The sequence below is a fragment of the Elephantulus edwardii genome, unplaced genomic scaffold (assembly GCF_000299155.1).
Source record: "Elephantulus edwardii isolate Elephantulus edwardi_28Jun2011 unplaced genomic scaffold, EleEdw1.0 scaffold00005, whole genome shotgun sequence".
NCBI lineage: Eukaryota > Metazoa > Chordata > Mammalia > Macroscelidea > Macroscelididae > Elephantulus > Elephantulus edwardii.
The window spans coordinates 11,912,077-11,932,256 of NW_006399755.1; the positions used below are offsets into that span (position 1 = coordinate 11,912,077).

Here is a 20,180-nt window from a genome sequence, read left to right on the forward strand (position 1 = left end):
TTCCCTCATGGGCCACCCTCCCTTTTAGCGCTCAACTGGGTGGCTGGTAGGTAGACCCTACACTCTGGGTCTCCTAGCTGTGTCTCCGCGGGGTGGACTGGGCCGGGTGGTCAGGGCCTCAGTTTCCCCAGTTACATGGATGGTTTAGACTTCTGTTTCACAAGGTCAAGTTCATCATAAAACCCCAACAAACTGGCATCCTTTAAAGTTTGCTTGTTATTTTAGATGGGAGTAAGGACTGGAGTAAAGGGGGTAGGTGTGTCAGAGACAATGAAATTGGCTCAAGATAGAGCAAGGGTTCTGAGCTGTTGTACATACAGGGTTGCTATAAGTTGGAGTACACTGGAGGGCAACAAGAAGGAACAAAATCACTCTGGTTCCCTGTCTGGGTGAATGATGGGACTCTGTCCCCTGGACTCTTCTTACTGGTTAAGCCTTTTCTTCCTCCAGACTCATGAAGACATCACACACACACACACACACACACCCCTGAAGTGGGAAATAGATCCCTCTGTCCCTGCTATGGGTGAGCAGATTGAATAAGAGGGATGGGGTAGTCAGGTTGCTGGAGAAATGAACATTTTAATAGGAAAATATGTGACTTTCATTCACATGGGAAAAGTGGTGTCATTGCGATCATTTTCCAGACCAGGGAACTGAGATTCCACAACCTGTGCCATGGTTGAGCCTGGTGCATTCTCTTCACTACTTGCTTCTCCTTGGCAGGCAGAGATTTGAACTCAGAAAGGTTAAGCAGAGAGTTCAAGGTCAGCAAAGTGATGGGGGAAATGGCGCAGGTGCAGTCAGAGACAGCCATGAATCTGATGCAGAGAAAGGCATCTCCTGACTGGTGTTGGGGATGAGAAGAGCTTGTGGGTGGAGCTGGTATTTGGATTGTACTTTGAACAGACTGTAAAGTGAAGATCATGGATGGATGGGGGGGTGGTGGTGATTCCCCAGGTGAGGTGGGGGAGCAGATGTAGAGGCCCCCAAATGGTGGGGACTTAGGTGGTATGTTGAGGTGAGGGGTTGTTGATGGAGCAGGAAAGGGGGTGGTACAAACAGGGTCAGGACTGAGAGTAAGACTTCTCTGAATTCAAGAGTTATACCCTTGAGGGCAAGGAGTCCTTCTCTCCTCCCCTAGCAGGGCCCAGAGCCAGAGAAGGCAAGCAAGGCTGCCTGAACTCTACCTCTCTGAAATTCATCTGGGGAATCTTGGGCCAGGACTTCCTATCTCTGATCTGAAGTAAGAAAACTTCTACATAACAACAGAACAGGCTACAGGGTCTCCTTCAGGAGATGTGTGCCGATCTCTTCCTCCACTGGCAGGCTAACAGCCCTGCCTGCCTCTCCATAGGGATGAATCCACGCTGGAGGGAGGGCCAGAGGGAGAGTTACAAAGCAAGAGGACATGCTAAGGACAGTTCAGGGTCTTGTCTGAGCACCAGGAGGAATTGAACCGGAAAAAGAGCTCATGAATTGGTTGAATATTTCACATGTCAAAAGTTTACAAATGCAAGGACAAATACTGCATGGTGCCACTGTTGTAAAACAGGACTGACCTCAGGGTTGGGGGGAGACTGAGAAAGATGCTGTTGTTGTTAAGTGCCGTCAAGTCGCAGGCAACTTATAGCGACCCTATGAAGGAGAGTCCTGGACGCTTGGGTGCCTTTCATCCTCTTCAGGTTCATAGTGTTTCCGGAAGGAAGCTATTATGGAAGTGGAACTGAGAAAGATAGGGATAAATAATGGATACTGCATTGAAACAGATGAGGGAGAAAACTGTTTAAAAGGGATATGTGATTAGGTATTTTTGTCATGACAGGAGTCCAGAGCAAAGGATGCACTCCACTGAGTGGACCTGGGGGGAGGGACTGTAAAACAATGAAAGAATTTTTCTTTTACTTTTCCAAGAGGGTAGTATACTGAGGGGAAGGGTTGGGGGAGGGGGGGAAGTGCAACAATGAAGGAATGGAAATCCAAAGTCTCTGTAAATTTTAATTGAAATTAATAATAAAAAAGTTTACAAATGAGTGGGCTTACTTAGTATGAAAAATACGGCTGCCATAAATATGGTGCCGTAGCCTGCAGCAAGTGGTGCTGCACACAGAGATTATGGCTCTCTGACAGTTCAAATACACCAGCAGCCCCAAGGGAGAAAGATGAACAGTCTCCTTCCTTGAGATTTACAGTTTCAGAAATCCAATGAAGGGTCAGCTCTGAGGCAGTTCTGACATAATGGAAGTGAGGTTTTAAGAATATGAATGGAAAAGCTGAAAAATTACTAAGACGACTGAAGATGAATGGACACATTTGAATGATGATGCTGGGGAAAAAAACCTGAAAAAACCATAGATTGCCAGAAGAATGAGCACATCTGTCACAGAAGAAGTATAGCTACAATGCTTCTTCGAAGGAAAGATAGTGACACTGCGTCTCACATGCATTAGATAGATGTGCTGACAGGAAGGACCAGTTACTGGAGGACACCATGCTTGATAAAGCAGAGGGTCAAAAAAAAAAAAAAGAGGGAGACCCTCAGGAGATGAATTGATACAATGCCTGCCCCAGTGGGCTCAAACATAGCAATGATTGTGGATTGTGGAGATGGGACAAGACTAGGCAGTGTTTCATTCTGTTACACATGAGTTCACTGTTGAGTGGGAACCAACTCAAGAACCCGTAACACTACCAACTACAGCATTGTCTCAACTTTACATTCTGCAAATAGAGCTAGCTTTAAGTGAACACACACAGGGACTCGAGTCAGACTAGACCAAATTCAAGTCCAGTGCCAACCTTGGGCAAGCTGTCACTCGTGAAGCCCCAATGTCCTCAGAACAGGGGATCAAATAGGATATACCTGTAAAGCGCTTGGTGTACAAGGCTTGTGTATATGCTCAGCATTTATCATTGCTACTGTTATCCAAGTGTGTTGTTGTAATTAGGTGCAATTGAGTTGACGATGACTCATAGCGATCCTCTGAACAGCCGATCTGAACCCTGTCCTATCCTGTGCCAGGCTCATGATCTCTCACCTACTTGAGTCCATTGTTCCAGTCTCTGAATCAATCTGTTGGTTGAGAGTCTTCCTCTCTTTCACCATCCTCTGCCTTTCCAAGCATGATGTCCCTCTCCAAGAAATAGCCTCGCCTAACAACATGACCAAAGAGTATGAGACAAAGCTTTATCTTTGCCTCCAAGGAGCATTCTGGCTGCACCTTCTCCAAGACATATCTATTTGTTCTTTTGGCAGTCCCTGGGATATTCAGTACTCTAACACCACAGTTCAAAGGCAGCAATTCTTCTTCCATCATCTTATTCAATGTCCACCTCTCAGCAGAATGGCAAGTGACTGAAAAGACCATGGCCTGAATCAGGAGCACCTTAGTCCTCAAACTGACATCATTGCTTGTCAATAATTTGGAGAAATCCCTGACTGCAGACTTTCCCAGTGCAATATGCCTCCTGATCTCCTGACTGCTGGTACTAAGGGGACTGATTTGAGGATCTAAGTAAGATGAAATAGTTGACAGTTTTAATCTTTTCTCCATCTACTATGATGTTGCCTGTCAGTCCCATGGTAAGAATTTTTCTTTTTTTTTCTTTGTTTTTATTTTATTTTATTATTTTTGTGTGCGTGTACCGTCAAATCAGATCTGACTGGTACAGGAGGAGATTGCCCCTCCTTCCCTGGCAGAGCATCTGGTGGATTTGAACCGTGCACCTCTGGGATTGTAGTTGCAGCTTCTTGCCACTAGGCCACCAGAGCTCCCCTATTTTTTTTTTTTAAGAAAGTTTTATTTTTCCATTCATGTACATTGTGGGGTTTGTTTGTTTGTTTGTTTTTTAAATTATTATTGTTGTGTGAGTGTACCGTCAAATCAGATCTGACTGGTACAGGAGGAGATTGTCCCTCCTTCCCCAGCAGAGCATCTGGTGGATTCAAACCATGTGCCTCTGGGATTGCAGTTGCAGCTCTTTGCCACTGGGCCACCAGAGCTCCCCAGAATTTTTTATTCTTGATGTTGAGATATAATCCATATTGAAATGTTTGATCTTCTGCAGCAAGTATTTCAAGTCCTCACTTTCAGCAAGCAAGACGGTGACATCTGTGTACTAAAGGTTATTGATGAGTCTTCTTTCAATCCTGATGGCATCTTCTGGATATAGAAGAAACTGTGGCACCAGGGATATCATTGCTGATGTGAAATGGATCTTGCCTGAAAGAAAAAAAAAACACCAGAAGAATGTCTATTCTTGCTTTATTGACTATGCAAAGGCATTTGAGTATGTGGATTATAACAGATGATGGCTCACATTGAGAATGGGAAGCCCAGAATACTTAACGGCGCTCATGTGAAACATGTACCTAGACCCAGAGGCTATCGAGCAAACAGAGCAAAGGAACACTACGTGGTTTTAAATTAAGAAAGGTGTGCGCCAGGAGTGTCCTTTCTTATTCTATGAGCTCATCCATGTGTAGACTGAGGAGAAATGGGGAGGGGGATCCACATGCGGGTCATACCCATCTGAGGAGCAGAGAGGGTGGCGGTTTGTGTTTTACATTCCACCAGCTCCTCGGCCCCCATGGTTTCCTTAGTTTTCTACAGTTAGCATAGAAAGTAAAAAGCCTCATAGGTTACCTTACCAAATATGAGTCCCTTTAATGTCGAGAAGCCTGGCGATAGCAGCAGACCTAGCGTGAGGTTCTGGGCAGGATACCTTGCCGTCTAAGCCTCAGTCTCCTGATTTACAAAGCAACACTCTCTTTCCTTATGCTGGCCAGGCCTTAGTTGTGGTGACTTGATTGAATGCTGGTACTGAAGGGCCTTGGACACTGTCAAGTACTGTGACACACAAGCAAGTGATTGTTGCTATTGGTTCGTTAGGGGTTTTCCATTTTCCGGCTAGTTTCTCCAGTTTTTCCCATTGATAGCCTTTCCCAGGTGCATGATTTTGGGGAGGTGAGGGCCTTTAGGTTCTGTTATGAAAATGCCTTGTCCCAAAGACAGACTCACAGGTAAAGAGAATGTCATGTGCAAAAGGCAATATATCCTCACGCTTCCAGTAAGTTGAGGAGTCAGATATATTTGGAGTGAACCCTTGTTATATGCAGACCATCTCTCTCCCCCAACCCTCTGTCTGTTTCTCTCTCTCTCTCTCTCTCTCTCTTTCTTACACACACACACACACACACACACACACATGTCCTTTTGACGTCTGAAATTTTTCTTAATGAATCTTGAATGTTCTATTTTGTGTTTCAGCTCCCTTAGATGCAGAATGACTGCACAGTAGACATCAATTGGAGCTGCCACCTTGGCTGGACAAGCCCCTATTTGGAAAGCATTTCTGACCCTTGAAGATTCCATGAAGGTCTGTGAGCTCCCCATCCCCTGTTTTAATTACTCCGCTTTTGGAAGAAAAGAGAATTCTTCTCTCACAGCATAATTTTGTTGAGAATCTAATATTTCAATATGGATAAGAATTACTCCACAAATTCTTTGAGCAGCCTGTTAGAGAGAGTTCCCTTTCATTGCTAAGGAAACAGAAGGCCTGAGCAGTGAGGCTTTCTCACAGACACAGCTGGTGAACTGCTGAGGAGGGACCAGAGATGAGACTCTGCACCGGAAGCAGCTGGAACGCTGTGTGATTGCCCCTGTACCCTTCCAGTTCTTCTCAGCTGAAAGGAAAGCTCTCCACTCAACAAACCCTTCCCAATGTCTTAGTTTCTTGTGCTATTGTAATATAAGGACTCCTGGTGGTGCCCTTGTAGCACTGGGCTACTAACATAAAGGTCAGTGGTTTGAACCCACCAGGTCCTTCTTGGGAGAAACTTCATGGGCAATTCTACTCTGTTCTATAAGGTCAGTTATGAATTAAAATTGACTTTGGATTGGCAAGAAGCTGCATTGCAATCCCAAAGGCATGCAGTTTGAAGCCACCAGCTACTTTGTGGGAGAAGGATGGGCAATCTCCTTCCGTGCAATTAACTGCCTCTGAAAACCCACTGGAGGGTCAGCTATGGGTCAGTTCTGACTCAACGGTACACAACAACAGCAGAAGTACCACAAGTGGGGGACTTTAACAAACAGAAGTTTTTTTCTCACATTTAAGAAAGCTATTGTTGTTATGGGCCATCAAGTTGGAACCAACTCATAGCTGACACTTCAGCAGGTTTTCAGAAGTTGTAAATTGTATGAAAGGAGATTGCCTGTTTTTCTCCTAAGCAGCAGGTGTTGGATTTGAACCAAATGTCTTTGGAAGCGCAATTACCTACCATTAGGCCCTCAGCACTCCCTTTAGGGAGGCAATGTTTGAATTCAGGCAGCTTTCTTTCTGTCAGCTTTGGGGGAAGGAAAAAAGGCTCTTTATTTTGCTTCTAGTCCTTAGATCCTTGGTGATGTTCACATGGCATGACATCTATCTGCCCAGCTGTGCTCCCTAGCTGATGTGCCTAATCTGCTGATTGTATATCTCAAAAGTGATTAACTAAAGACATACCCTCCACTGAGCAATGCAGCATGAAACCCTATTCCCAAATAGGATTACATCCACAGATGTGGGGGTTAAGATTCAAATTTTGGGAGGAAGACACACAATTCAGTCCCTAACTCCTAGCAATACTACTTTCACTTTCAAGAAATTATTCAACAAATGTTTGCTAACTAGGGTGCCAAGAAGTCAAAGCAAAGGGAAGAAAGCAGGAAGTGAAGGAAGGACCTGAGCAGACGATTTCAAAGGGCAGATCAGAAAGACAAAGCAAAGTATTATAATGAAATATGCAAAAAGCTGGAATCAAAAAATCAAAAGGGCTGAACTTGCTTGGCATTTCTTAAGCTGAAGGAAATGAAGAACAAATTCAAGCCTTGAGTTGCCATATTTAAGAATGCTATGGGCAGAGTATTGAATGATCCAGGAAGATTAAAGAAGATTAAATGAGTACACAGTAACTGTACCAAAAATAGTTGGCTGGCACAGAAGCATTTCATGAAACAATGTCTAATCAAGAGGCAATGATGATGAAGGAGGAAGTGCATGCTGCTCTGAAAGAACTAACAAAAAACAGGCCCCAGGAATTGATGAAATACTGATTGATATATTTCAACAAACAGATTCTGCCCTGGACACGTTCACCGGGTTGTGTCAAGAAGTCTGAAGGACAATTACCTGGTCATCTGACTGGAAGAGATTCATATTTATTCACATTTTAAAACACAAGTGACCTAAGATAATGTGGAAATTGTTGAACAATATCACTAATCTTACACACAAGCAAAATCCTGCTGAAGATTACCCCCAAACACTGGAACAATACATTGACAGAGAACTGCCAGAAATACAAGCTGGATTTAGAAGAGGTTGTGATGCTAGAGATATTACTACCAATGTCATATGGATCGTGGCTGAAATCAAAGAGTACCAGAGGAATGTCTATCTGCTTCATAGACTGCAAAGGTAAATACCTTACTGTGTGAGTCACAACAAATTGTGGCTAACCTTGAGAAGAATGGAAATCCCAGAACACTTGATTGTGCTCATTCGTGCAAAACCTATACTTGGACCAGGAAGCAGTCATCAGAACAGAGCAAGGAAACACTGAATGGTTCAAAATCATGAAAAGGAGTGCATCAGGAAGGTGTTCTGTCTCCATACCTTTTCAACCTGTATGCAGAACAGAGGAGGAAGACTTATCAACATCCTGCTTTATGCAGATGACACAACCTTGCTTCCTGAAACTGAAGAGGATCTGAGGCGTTCACTGTAGAACATCAAGGACTATAGTCTTCAGTATGAAGATCAACATCAAGAAGACAAAGATTCTCACCACTGGGCCAATTGGCAACACTGTGATAGATGAAGAGGAGATTGAGGTTGTTAACAATTTTTATTTGCTTGGGTCCACAATCAACACTATTGATACCAGCAGTGAGGAAATCAAAAGACAAGCTGCATTAGGGAAATCTGCTGTCAGGGACCTCGCCAAAGTACTGAAAAGCAACAGTCTAGAAGATTTTTGCAATTACTTGCTATGCATTAGAGAGCTGGGCAATGATTAAGGATGACAGAAGAAGAATTGATGCCTTTGCATTTTGATGCTGGAGAAGAGTATTTAACATACCATGGATTGCCTAGAGAACAAACAGGTTTGTCCTAGAGAGGATGAAACCAAATTGCTCCTTGGAAGCAAGGATTTTGAAGCTCTGTTTGACATACTTTGGGTACATGGCCAGAAGAGAGCAGTCCTTGGAGAAAGGCGTCATACTTGGAAGGGTTGAGGGATAGTGCAGGATAGGAAGACTCCGTATGAGATGGATTGACACAGTAACTAGGATAATGGGGATAGGTGAATAGGAGATAGTGAGACTAGCTCAGAATAGGGTGGGATTCAGAGCTACTGAACTTTGGGTCGCTATGAATCACAGGCAACTCCATGGCACATTAAAGCAACAACTATGTAGCTGGTGTATACAAGTGTAAACTAATCCAGTCTGGACTGTGATCTCAGGGAACACATCAATCTAAGTTGGCTACAAGTGAAGAAGTTCAACACAGAGATAAACACTGTAGTCAAGCCTTGAGGACTTGGATGTTTGTAGTCTTCTGAGAGGTTTTTCTGGAGAAGGCTTAGCTGTGCCTTAAAGAGAGAAAATGTGAGGTTATTAGGCAGAGAAAACAACTTGTACAGTCTCTTAGCGGCTGGCTTTGGGAACAACACAGACCTGGATTTCAGATACTTATTCTGTGTCCAAAGGCAAGGTACCAGACTCTTCAAGGTTTCTTCTTTTTGGTTCATTTTCCTGGCATTTCCCGCCTCCCCCCTTTAAACTAACTGAGATGCTGAAACTGAGCAGCACCTGGAGTGCTGGCTGCAGAAGGTCAAGGACTGCAGCCTTAAATATGGATTGAAGCTCAACCTCAAGAAAACAAAGATTCTCACCACTGAGCAGATTGGTAGCATTGTGATATATAGTGAAGAGACTGAGATTGTTAACAGCTTTAGTTTGCTTGGTTCCACAGTCAACACTCTTGGCACCAGCAGCCAGGAAATTAAAAGACAAATTACATTGGGAAAGTTTGCTGTCCGAGACCTCTCCAAAGTACTGACGAGCAATGATGTCAGTCTAGAGACTAAGGTGTGCCTGATCCAGGCCACTTTGTTGTTGTTGTTGTTAGGTACTGTTGAGTAGTAGACGACTCATAGTGACCCTGTGAACAAATGGCCTGAGCACTGTTCATAGAGTTTCTGGAGGCAAGCCATTTCAGAAGTGGATGCCACTCCTGCCTCCAAGCTTGTTTTAATCAGGAAGCTCAAGTAAACACTACCCACGATGGGTCACCATTATCACATTTGGCACATCAGTGTCACAGGATTCAGGCCATAGTCTTTCCAATTACTTGCTATGCTTCAGAAAGCTGGACAATGACTAGGGATGATAGAAGGAGAATTGATGCCTTTGAGCTGTGGTGCTGGAGAAGAGTATTGCATATACCATGGGCTACTAGGAGAACAAATAGGTTCAACCTAGAGAGGGTGAGACCAGCCTGCTCCATGAAGGCAAGGATTCTGAAGCTTTTTCTGACATACTTTGGACATGTTGCAAGGAGGGACCAGTCTTTGGAGAGGGACGTCATGCTTGGGAGGGTGGAGGGACAGGCGCAAGAGGGGAAGACCCTCGATGAGATGGCTTGATTCAGTGACTGGGGAAATGAGACAATAAGATTGGCACAGGATAGAGCAGGGTTTAGGGCTGTTGTATATAGGGTCGCTATGAGTTGCAGGCAACTTGATGGCACATAATAACAACTGAGATAACACCCTGCAAAGTTGGGAGTGTTATCTGCATGTCAGAGATGAGGCAATGGAAGCAAGTGGGGCCACATGACTTCCCTGAGTTTGTATAGTGAACTCAGGCAAAGAAAGTATAAAACTCAGGTCTCCAGCACCCAGTAGGCACTTCATGTGAACTGTCTCTTCTTTCTCCTCCTTTATGTCCAGATGTGTGACCAGAGCCGTGTGGCCTCCAACCTCCGCTATTGCATGATGGCCAGTGGCACCATGATTCTAGTGGCTGGGACACTCTGCTTTTCATGGTGGAGTGAAGGGGATACAGAGATCTACCCTGGCCAGCTGGCCTCACCCACTGGGCACCCTGCATCTGAGGGCCCCAGCCCTCTGCTCAGGTCGGTCACCTTCTTCTGCTGTGGTGCAGGGGGCCTGTTGCTGCTCTTTGGCCTGCTCTGGTCCATCAAGGCCAGCACCCGGGGGCCACCCCAATGGGACCCATACCACCTCTCCAGAGACCTGCACTACCTCACAGTGGAGACGTTGGAGAAAGAGCGCTGCAGGTTAGTGGGGTAGGGTAGGGTTGACAGGTGGGTTCTAGTCATGGAATCAGGCATTAGCTCAACAGAATTCCTCCTCCAGACTAGAACTTGCCCTGTGCCCTGGGGTGTGGAAACTAACAATCTTTTTTTGGGGGGGAGGGGTGGTTTTTGGTTTTGTTTTTTTTAGACTAACAATCTTGGAAGAGTTCAAAACTTCCTAGCAACAAACCATAGTAGCTAGGGTTGTGAAAGTGGGGTGAACATGGACCTGTGGAGAGATGGAGCAATCCGGGAGGGCTTCTTAGAGGAGGTGGCACCTGAGCTCTATTTAGTAGGATACTGAACAGTGTAAGGGTTAAGAATGCAGTCACAGGAGTCAGACCAACTTGGGTTTTCTAATTCTATCAATAACTGGAGGTGAAATTCCACCACAATTCAAATAGGATGTGCAATATAAGCTTTGGATTCTTCATCTGAAATGAAACAAGAAAAGCAATAATAACAATAATAGCAAATACGTGTAGAATCCTTACCACATGGCAGGCACTGTTCTAGATACTCTTCATATATTAACATCTTTAATCCTTATATCATCACTCAGAAGTAGAGACTATTGCTGGCTGCTAGCTTCATTTATAAAGGACACTGAGGAGACACCAAATTGAGTAATTTGCTGAAAAACAGTCAGGGCATATCAGAGGCAGGACTTGAACTCAGGCAGTCCGGTCCAGAGCTGTGCTGTTAATTTCAGGAATTACTTCTTCTTGTTGTTAAGTTGACTTAAAACTCAGAGTGACCCTGTGAACAACAGATAGATACCTTGCCCTATCTTGTGCCATTATCACACCATGCTGAGCCCATTGTTGCAATCATTGTGTCAGTCCATCTCATTGAAGGTTTCCTTCTCTTTCAACAACTGTCTGCCTTTCCCTGTATAATGTCTGTTTCCAAGGATTGCCTCTTCTTTACAAAGCATCCAAAATTTGTGAGACAAAGTTTCGTCATCCTTATCCCTAACGGACACACAGCTGCACTTTTTCCAAGAAAGACTTGTTTCTTTAAAAGTCCATGGATTAGTCAGTATTATTGTTTAACACCACAATTCAAAGATATATCAGTTCTTAGGTTTACTTTATTCACTATCCCACTTTCACACCCATGTGATTGTCATGGCTTCCATCAAGTGTACCTTAGTCTTTAAACTGACATCCTTGCTCTTTAAAACTTTAAAGAGGTCCTTGACAGCAGATTTCCCCAGTGCAACATGGTTTTTTTGGTTTGTTTTGGTTTTTTTTAGGGGGTGGAGGTGTTTCCAGTTTGTTTCTTTTTCCTGAGGAAATTGTGAGATTTGATGTTGATTGCTGCTACCATGGGTTTTGGTTGTGGATCCAAGTGAAAGGTCAAGGATTTTAGGAGACTCTTGGGAGAATTAAATGAGAAAATGTGCATGTAGGGCCTAGCTCAGTACCAAATAGACAGTAAATGTGGGTGAAAAATCAGCTGTTCCTGAGAGAAGAGAGAGGTATTTTAGGTAGGAAGAAGAACATGTGAAAAGCGATGGGCTAGTAATGAGAGTTAAGTGGAGGGGCGAGATCTTGCATTAAAAAACCCGTTTCTTCATTATTGTTTCCTCCCTCCTCTATCTACGGAGTCTTCTTTCTCCTGGTGGCACAAATGATTACACTCAATTGCTAACCTAAAGGTTGATGGTTCAAATTAACCCAGAAGTGACATGGAAAATGGCTTGGTGATCTGCTTCCTTAAAGATTATAGCCAAGAAAATATCCCTATGGAGCGATTCCAATCTGTAACTTAAGGGACCTCCATGAGTCAGGATTGACGTGAGAGTGAGGTTTTTGGTTTTAGGGGCTTTCATAGACTTTTTTTTGACACCCACTCGCAGAAAATGTCACTACTACAGATGTATCTGCTTGTGTTCCGAATGTATAGCTATGATTCATACGTAAACAGTATCATCACAGGCCATCCCTTACCCCAGCCATCAACTGCTTTTTGTCCTGTTATACAGTACTCGGGCTTAGGTTTTAAGCTATCAGTTCCTCCAAGGGAGAAAGATGGGCTGTCTCCTTCCCTTAAAGATTTACCACCTCGGAAACCCAGTGGAGGCTCACCATAAATGGGAATCCTCTCAGTGGGTTTGGTTTTGGATATGCTTATTCATTTAACAATATGTTTATGCTGACAATCAGAGGCCTATCTATGTCATCCCTAGTCTTTTTGCCTGCATGAAAGGTAAAAATGATTAATACCATTTATAGAAGAGTCAGGCAGGGCTCACATAACAAGAAGGTAGCAGAGCCAGCAGGCTGCCACACTTACTCCTTCCTCCCGCCTCTTGTTGTTGTAGTTAGGTGCCATTGAGTCCAGCATGACTCATAGAGACCCTATGAACAAAAGATCTGAACCTTGTTCTATCCTGCACCATCCTCACCCTTCCTGACACACAAGAGCCCATTGCATCAGTTACCATACCAATCCACCTGGTTGAGGGTCTTCCTTTCCCTCGCCAACCCTCCACCTTTCCCAGCATCATGTCCCTCTTCAATGAATAGCCCCTCCTAGCAACATGCCCAAAGTATGTGAGGCGAAGCCTCATCATTTGTGCCTCCAAAGACCACTCTGGCTGCACTCTCTCCTGGACATAGCTGTTCGTTCTCTTGGCCGTCCATGTTCAGTGCTCTTCTCCAACATCACAGCTCAAAGATGTCGATTCTTCTGGTTTTCATTCACTGATCTGAGACCTGGACGTTCTTCTTTCCTTTGTTAGAGGTAAAAAAACCCCAAAACAACAACAACAAAAAAACACAAAAAACGCATTGTGAGCATAACCAGTTATTCAACCTGGTGGCCTTGAGGTCAAAGATGATATGGCTTCCAATGGATACTACTTAGTCTGGTGGTCATTTAGACTTTTGTTTGAGTTGATTATTGGAGTGAAAGGCAGAGCCTTGGGACCATATGGCCAAAAACTTCTCAAATGGGAAATGTGGGCTTCAGAGAGACCAAGTCACACAGTGCATTAACATTCAGTTGAATCCCGGCCTCTCGATACTCTAGGTCAGAGGCTGCCTGCCCCCTTCATCCTAGTGTGAGTGTCCTGCCTTCCCTTTCCAGGCCCAAGAGAGAAGGATGAGGTTGTTGTCTGTAAACAAAGCTGTATTGATCCAACAGAGTCCAGGCCACAGCTGTAACTGACTGATGCACCTTGGCCTCATTCTTGGGCAGGCCAGGAAGGAAGTCACTTCAGAGTCGACAGGGTGCTTTGACCTCATCCAGCTCTGGGACTCAAGTTATTGATGCAGAGAGGGTGACTCAGAGTGTTGGAGAGGTTGCACCTGCTAGTGGTGCTATCTTGTCCCTGGGATTGGCCTGGATCAGCTCTGCGGCTGGGCCTCATTGGAAAGCTGCTGTTCCTGACCTCAAGTACCTTACTTTCTGGTGATCTTGACTGTGGACAAAGACCTTCTGATCTGATGACTGTGGCCGGTCCTGTCCCCTCTTGAGGGCTTGGTTTCCCCATTCAGCTGTTGTTAGGTGCCACCAAGTTATTTTCAACTGATAATGACCCTGTGCCAGAGATTAGAACTACAACAGAGTTTGCTTTATGGAAGGAGTTTGCATGACATAGTGCATAATATCTCTGTCTGCTAATCAAAAGATAAGTGGTTCAAATCCATGGGAGAAAAATGAGGAGTCTCCTCTCAGAAAGATTTATGGCCTCAAAAACTCAATAAAAGGTTGCCATGAATTAAAATTGACTTGACAGCTGTGGGCTTTTTTTGTTTTGTTTTGGTTTTCTAATCTTTAAGCAAGCTGATCTCCAGGTCTTGCTCCTACAGAGTTTCTGGATGGATTCAAACAGCTAATCTTTTGGTTTAGTACTCAGGTGCTTAACTATTTGCACAGTAGGGCTCCTCATTTTCCCCACTTGTTATTGTTGTTATTAGGTGCTGTATGAACAATAGATCTGAACCTCGTCCTACCCTGTGCCATTACTGACATACTCAGGCCCATTGCTGCAGTCATTGCGTCAATCTACCTGGTTGACAGTCTTCTCCTTTCTCGCTGTCCCTCCACCTTTCCCAACATCATGCCCTTCTCCGAGGAATGTCCTCTCCTAGCACCATGCCCAAAGTATGTGAGACAGTGTGGTCATTCTTGCATCCAAAGAGCAATCAGGCTTTACCTTTTCTAAGCTATATCTGCCCATGTGGCAGTCCATAGGATATTCAGTACTCTTCTTCAATACCACAACTCAAGGGTATCCATTTTCCTTCTTTCATCCTTATTCATTGTCTAGCTTTCAGAAGCATAGCAAGTGATCAAAAAGAATATGGTCTGAATCAGGTGCTCCTTAGTCCTCAACCTGACATCATTGCTTCTCAGTAATTTGGAGAGATCCCTGACTGCTGACCTTCCCAGTACAATATGACACCTGATCTCCTGACTGCTTGTAGCAAGTGTATTGATTATGGGTCCAAGTAAGATAAAGTTGCTGACAGTTCTAATCTTTTCTCCATCTATCATGATGTGACCTATTGCTCCCAGGGGTGAGAATTTTTGGTTTTTTGACATTTATAAACAATCCATATTGAAGGCTCGAGTGTTTTACATTTGCAGCATATGATTCCAGTCCTCTTTACTTTCAGCAAGCAAGGTTGTATCATCCATGTAACAAAAATTATTGATGAGTCTTCTTCCAATTCTGTTGCCACATTCTTCTTTGTAGAATTCAAATTCTCAAATAATTTGCTCAGCATACAGATTGAATAGGTATGGAGAAAGGATACAACCTTGACACACGCCTTTATTAATTTTATACCATGTGTTGTTGTTGTTGTTGTTATGTGCCGTCGAGTCGCCTGCGACTCATAGCGACCCTCTGTACAACAGCCCTAAACTCCGCTCTGTCCTGTGCCAATCGCACTGTCTCTGACACTCCCATCCCGATTATCCCAGTCACTGAATCAATCCACCTCATAGGGGGCCTTCCTCTCCTGCACCGTCCCTCCACCCTCCCAAGCATGATGTCCCTCACTAAGGACTGGACTCTCCTCACAACATGTCCAAAGTATGTTAGACAGAGCCTCAGAATCCTTGCCTCCAAGGAGCCACCCGATTTAACCCTCTCCAGGACAAATCTGTTTGTTTTCCTAGCAGTCCATGGTATTCTCAATACTCTTCTCCAGCACCACAGCTCAAAGGCATCAATTCTCCTTCTATCCTCCTTGGTCATTGTCCAACTCTCTGATGCATAACAGGTGATTGCGAATAACATGGCCTGTATCAGATGCACCTTAGTCTCCAGAGAGACACTATTGCTCTTCAGTACTTTGGAGAGGTCCCTAACAGCAGACTTTCCCATGGCAATGTGCCTTTTAATTTTTTGGCTGCTGGTGCCAAGACTGTTGACTATGGAGCCAAGCAAACTAAAGGTGTGTACAATTCAATCTCTTCACCATCCATCCTGATGCTGCGAATTGGTCCAGTGGTGAGAATCTTTGTCTTCTTGACATTGAGCCTCAATCCATATTGGAGGCTGCAGTCCTTGACTCCACAACAGCCTCTTGATCTAGATAAAGGTTTTGCGTGGGTACAACCAAGTCTTCCCCATTCATCATTTCTATTTATTCCTTCATGCACTTAATCAACATTTGTTGAGCACCTTCTGGGTGCTGTGCTGGGTCTCATTCAAGGTTCTAGGAAAATAGAAGTGAATAAAACAGACAAAATCCCTGTCCTTAGGAAGCTCTCATCTTCAATGTCTATAAATGAAGAGGTTGGACATAAAGTCTCACAGGAACCCCACCCTTAGCAGGAACAGCCAAAGCAATCACGGACCAATTCAGAAGAAGGTGCTCTGGGTTTTTGCCCTTTCTTTATAAGCTGTGTGACCTGGAACACGTCACACAGACTCTCTGAGCCATGCCTACCAACTGGGAATGGTGGAACCTTTCCCCTCAGGTTGTTGCTAAGCTCAAATGAGATGACTGATGAAGAAGTATATGTACTGAAAAGTTCATACATGTGTTAGCTTTCACCTTCATTACTGTACTGTGCTTTACAGTTTAAAATGCACTCTTATATTCACTAATTAAATGGAACCTTAGCTGCCTATAGGGTAAGTGTAAGGCATTGGCCCATTTAATGAATGGGAAAATAGAGCTAGAGAGATTAAATGACTAGTTGGGGAGATACAGCAGGTGAGTTTAGCTTGATCTTTACACTCAGGCAAAGTTGAGATTCTGCTACTTGGTTGAAGCTTGACCTTTACTCATCTGTAAAATGGGTTCTCATGGCCGTGGCATTAGAATGAAGAGTTTGCATATCAGGCAAGTAGTATCCCCTTGCTTTTCTGTGATTGTGTGACTGAGTTGAAGGGTGGAGTAGCACCAGGCTCAGTGCTTCGAACACCACCCAGCTCCACCCTGGCCTCAGTGGAGTGTCTTGTGTGTGGAGACCATAGGGGTAAGCAGGCCTGTTTCACACACAATTGCAGCACAATGCATCAGAATATACCGGAACAGTGCTTCCTGGAGGTATGCAATGTAGCTGCCCTGGATGTAGCACTCATAGGCGCTGGTGTTCTAGGCTGTAACCAGGGAGACTTGGGGCTGGGTGGGCCCCACTGGTCACTGTAATGATAGCATGTGGCGTGAGGGCCGCTGGACATCTGTCCAGTAAAGCAAGCTTCCTGCTATGGCTGAGCTCGCCTGGCACCTGTCGCCTGTCCTGCCAGCTGTCTCTTGTTGAGATGGCATCAGGCATGTTCAAACCTGTTTCCTATCTCCTCAGCTTGGAGCTAATGCGGAAGGGCCAGGGCATGGCTGGGAGGTGAGCAGGGAAAGCAACATAGGGCTCTCCTTTTCTGTATTTTTCTAAATGTTTTCAAAGCTTTTTCATTTTCTCCCCCTCCTGAATCTGTAAAAATCTCCATCCTAAATCTCCTGAATCTGTAAAAATCCTCCATGAGGAGAAAGGGGTTCAGGGAGGGTGAGACTACCACCCAGGTCACATAGAAACAGAACCTTTGTCCTGCAAAGGCTGCTGGGAGCTCTGTGGAGGGTGAGACCCCCTACCTAGTTCCTCAGCTGTGGAAGTTGTCATGCCCAGGGCTGTCTTGCAGAATCAGAGAGGATCCATGAGAGAAATTCGAAAGACGCTGGAGAGGAAGTCACATGTGGCACCTGGCTGTGCCCTGCCTCATGATGCTATGCATGCTAGAGCCCAAATCCGGGGTTCCCACCCAGTTGCTCTGTGGCCCTGGTATGTGATGGAAGCAGTGAGCCTGACTTCCCAGAGAGCAACTCTGAGGACTGTGGAGAACTTGGACTGAAAAGAGACATTGTTGAGAGAAAGGTCAAGTCTCCAACTGAGTGACAGGGTTCTCAGAAAAAGTGGTGTGGCCCCTCCACTGGCCCCTGGAGCTAAGTCTCGCTCACCACCTCTCCTTTGTCCATCATGTACTTGAGGCTTCTTCCTGACTCTGGCTGGCCTCCCACCATTGGTCCTTCCCATGCCCTAGGCAAGCAGGACCACAGACAGGTGTCCACTGAGCTGCTGTCCCACCAGCTCCAGACTAACAACCTGGGGCAAGACTCAACCTCTTTGAGCCTCTGTTCTTTGTACAGAAGCAGGTTGTCTAAGGATCAATCAGCATGTGAAAGCCTTGAGGTGCAGGAGACCTTTGATAAGTGATAGCTTTCTCTTCCTCACCCCTTCCTCAGAGAGTCCCTTGAGCTTTCATTAAATGGCCCCATTTTCCCAGTATAATATGCCCAGTGCTTCCTTACATTCTCTCGTTTAAGTTTCACACAGTCCTGTGAAGCAAGTACCATTTTTGTCCCCATTTTACAGATAGGGAAAATGAGACCACGCTTGACCATGTGTTTCCAACCCATGTTCTCCCAGCAACAATGTGGCAGAGCATTGAACCAGCCTGTGTCAATCTCATACCCAGCCCTTGAGAGAGTCAAGGAAGGAAATGACCTTCAACATCAGTAGTCAGCCACCCTGCCTGGGAGTATTTATTCCCCAATGCAGTAGAAAACTAGGCCTAAAATTGATCACATTCCCTACCTAGATGGTCCTAGCAAGGGGAGGAACTTTGGCCCTTCAAAGTGGCTAACTAGTGTCCTCAGAAGGTTGGTGGCTGATCTCATTCCCCTCAGCCTGAGTGTGCCTGGACACTGTTGCCATGTCCTGAGGATCTGGCTTGCAGCTGTTCAGAGATGAAAATGGCTGAGTTGGTGGACTTGCTTTCCTGGAGGTATACAGACTAAGGTAGTCCCCTGGCTTAATGACCACATCAAGACCTGATTTGAACCAGGGTTTGAAGTTTTTCTGGACCCCAGCCTTCCTCGTTCTCCGGTCATGCAGCAGGCTTTTGCCTTAGCTCCTTCTAACAGCCTTTCTTCTGTCCCCATAGGACACCAAAGGTGGCTGCCATCCCTACTTATGAGGAGGCTGTGTGCTGCCCACTGGCCATGGCCGAGGAGTCCCTGAGATGGCCTGTGAACTCCGCAGAGGAAGACATGAAGCACAGTGCCTCAGAAGATGTGCTCCTTGGCACCCAGCCCCCTGGGCCTCCACCCAGCTACGAGAGCATAGCCTTTGCCTTTGATGCTGTTCCTGGAGAGACTACGCCCCGGACCTCCCACCAAGGCCTGTTCCTTCCCGGTGCAGGAAAAGGAAGTTAAATGTTCCTCACAGGTCTTAATTCCAGAGAACAGAACTGCCGGCACCTCTTCCTGGGTCCAGAGCAGTGCCTGGTACACAGCAAGGATTCAATTAATGTTTGTTGTGGTGGAATGTTTGTTGTATCTCCGTTGCTGTGTAATAAAAACCACCCAAAACAGCACTTTAAAATTACTCCCATTTTATTATGCTCATGATTTGAGTTGCCTGGGATCAGCCGGTTGGTTCTTCACTTTTGAGTGGTGTTCGTAAGCTTCAGTCATTTGGAAGGCTTGATGTCTAAGATGATGCACTCACGTGGCAGGCAACCTGCAGGCTTTTGTGGAGAACCCCTCCCCCCAAAACAACCAAGCCCACTGCCAATGAATCACTTCTGACTCTTAGCAGCCCTGTAGGACAGAGTAGAAATGCTCCAGAGGATTTCCAACGCTGAGTCTCTGCAGAAGCAGACAGCCACACCTTTCTCCCTCAGAGCAGCTGGTTGGTGGGTTCCAACTACCAGGCTTTTGATGAACAACTGCACACTTAACCGTTACACCAGCAGGGCTCCTTTGTAATATAAATTAAAAAACTGAGACCCAGGGTTGAAATAGGACTAGTCCAAGGTCACACTTTACAGCCAAGGGCTCTTAATCACACCATTTGAGCATGAACTCTATACCACCCACCAGTTCGGGACTTGAATAAATAGCTTTTCCTTACTCTGCCTCCGTTTTCTCATTGGTAAAATGGGAATTAGGAATTACTGTGGCATCAGGCCCTACTTCATAAAAAGGAAAACTGTTGCAAAGTGCCACTGAGTTGCCTTTGACCTATAACAACCATATGTATAGCAGCTCTGAATCCTGACCTGTTCTGAGCCAGTCTCAATAATTCTGCCACACCAACCTTCTCCTTCTCCAAGACAAACCTGTTTGTTTTCTTGGTAGTTCATGGTTTGTTCAAGACTCTTCTCCAGTACCATAACTCAAAGGCATCAATTCTTCTTGTTATCCTTATTTATTGTCCAGCTCTCAGATACATAGCAGGTGATCGTAAAGACCATGGCCTAAATCAGATGCACTTTAATCCTCAAACTGACATCCTTACTCCTCCATAATTTGGAGAGGTCCCTAACTGCAGCCTTTCCC

General features: G+C 45.1%; 1 protein-coding gene across 1 annotated transcript; it reads left to right on the top strand.

Annotated features, from left to right (window-relative positions):
- The first annotated feature begins 10,003 nt into the window (after positions 1-10,003).
- On the top strand, positions 10,004-19,052 carry TMEM61 (transmembrane protein 61). The gene is made up of 2 exons (XM_006879823.1): positions 10,004-10,353; positions 18,782-19,052. Exons 1-2 carry the CDS (start codon positions 10,004-10,006, stop codon positions 19,050-19,052), a joined length of 621 nt encoding a protein of 206 aa, XP_006879885.1.
- Positions 19,053-20,180: the final 1,128 nt, after the last annotated feature.